Source organism: Acanthisitta chloris, unplaced genomic scaffold (assembly GCF_000695815.1).
Source record: "Acanthisitta chloris isolate BGI_N310 unplaced genomic scaffold, ASM69581v1 scaffold32984, whole genome shotgun sequence".
Classification (NCBI taxonomy): domain Eukaryota; kingdom Metazoa; phylum Chordata; class Aves; order Passeriformes; family Acanthisittidae; genus Acanthisitta; species Acanthisitta chloris.
In genome coordinates, this window is record NW_008671517.1 from 306 (window position 1) to 1,841 (window position 1,536).

The 1,536-nt window shown below is 57.5% G+C and overlaps 1 protein-coding gene across 1 annotated transcript in view; it reads left to right on the forward strand.

Annotated features, from left to right (window-relative positions):
- LOC103801709 (NAD(P)(+)--arginine ADP-ribosyltransferase 2-like) overlaps positions 1–1,147 on the forward strand; it is a 1,429-nt gene extending 282 nt beyond the window's left edge. The window contains exons 2-3 of the mRNA XM_009074131.1: positions 44–286; positions 1,100–1,147. Of these exons, the coding sequence (XP_009072379.1) occupies positions 44–286; positions 1,100–1,147 (291 nt within the window). The remainder of the gene's footprint in view (positions 1–43; positions 287–1,099) is intronic.
- The last annotated feature ends 389 nt before the right edge of the window (positions 1,148–1,536 follow it).

Here is a 1,536-nt window from a genome sequence, read left to right on the forward strand (position 1 = left end):
GCTGACCACGGCCCTGAGGGACCTGCGGAGAGCCCATCACCAGGGCACCTGCCTGCGTGTGTACCGGGGGGTCGATGGGACCCGTCTTACCACCAAGTGTGGCCAGACCGTTCGCTTCGGCCAGTTCACCTCCAGCTCTGTGAAGAAAGAGGTTGCCAAGAAATTTGGCACTGACACATTCTTTGAGGTGGAGACTTGTCACGGTGCCAAGATCCAGGGCTTCTCCCACTACCCCACAGAGCAGGAGGTGCTCATTCCACCCTTTGAGACCTTCGATGTCATCAGGGTAACTCACCGAGGCAACAGGACATACATCCATCTCCGCTCCAATGGCACACGCAGCAAGTACAGCTGCGAGTGGCTTCGAGGTGACATCCCTGGAGTGGGGACAGCTGTGGTTGGGCACGGGGACAGGGCAGGGGTGGCACAAGGGTACTGTCTGTGCTGGGACCTGGGGTGGAGGTGGTGTAGCTTTGGACACATGGTACAGTACAGCTTCAGCAGCTCTACTGGCACCAGAGGGGATGGCATGGGATGGAATGGGATGGGGCAGGATGGGTTTGAAATGTAAATGGGATGGAGATGGAATGGAGATGGGGATGGAGATGGGATAGGGATGAGATAGGGATGGGATATGGATGGGAAAGGGATGGGATGGAGATGAGATGATATGGTATAGGGAGTGGATGGGATGGGATAGGATGTCACAGGACAGGATGGGATGGGATGGGATGGGGATGTCATGGGATGGAGGTGGTGACTGGGATGGGATGGGACGGGGATGGAATGGGGATGGGAATGGGGATGGGATAGGATGGGGACTGGGATGGAATGGGGATGGAGATAGGGAAGGGATGGTATGGGATTGGGAAGGGATGGAATGAGGATGGGCATAGAATATTAATGGGGATGGAATGGGGATGGAATGGACCCCATGCCAACTCCACTGCTCTCCCTGGCAGCAAAGAGACGTGGGAACAAGCCCAGGGCCTTCAAGGCAGGTGAGTTGGGAGCATCCACCTCTCACGGTCCCCCTGCCCTCTCCAGCTGCCCCTGATCCTCCCTGGCACCCCCTGACCCTCTTCTCCTGCTCCCCCAGGCAGGAGAATCCACAGGGACCCTCTGCACGTCCCTGGGCTCCTCCTGACAGCTGTGGGACCAGCAGCTGCCAATGGCACCCACTGGGCCAGGAGGCCACCTCCGGCACCTCTCTCCTGCCACCACTGCCAGCGAAGATGAGAGCTCAGGGATGGAGTCACCAGGGCCACCAGGACAGCCCAGGGGGCACAGGGACCCCCTGCTGCAGGGGGACACTGGCCAAGCCCTGAGGACTCCTGCCCAGAGCTGTGGTGTCGGGGTGCATCTAGGGGGGTGGTCAGGCTGGGCATGGAAGGATCACATTGGGTATTTTCTTCCCTTTTGGGATTTTTTCCTACCTTCCAAAGTTTTTAACTTCTCTTTCCAAGTATTAAACTGCTTTTAGCTCAATTCATGAGTTTCCTTCTCAGTTTTAACCCACCTGATCCTGCTCCAGAG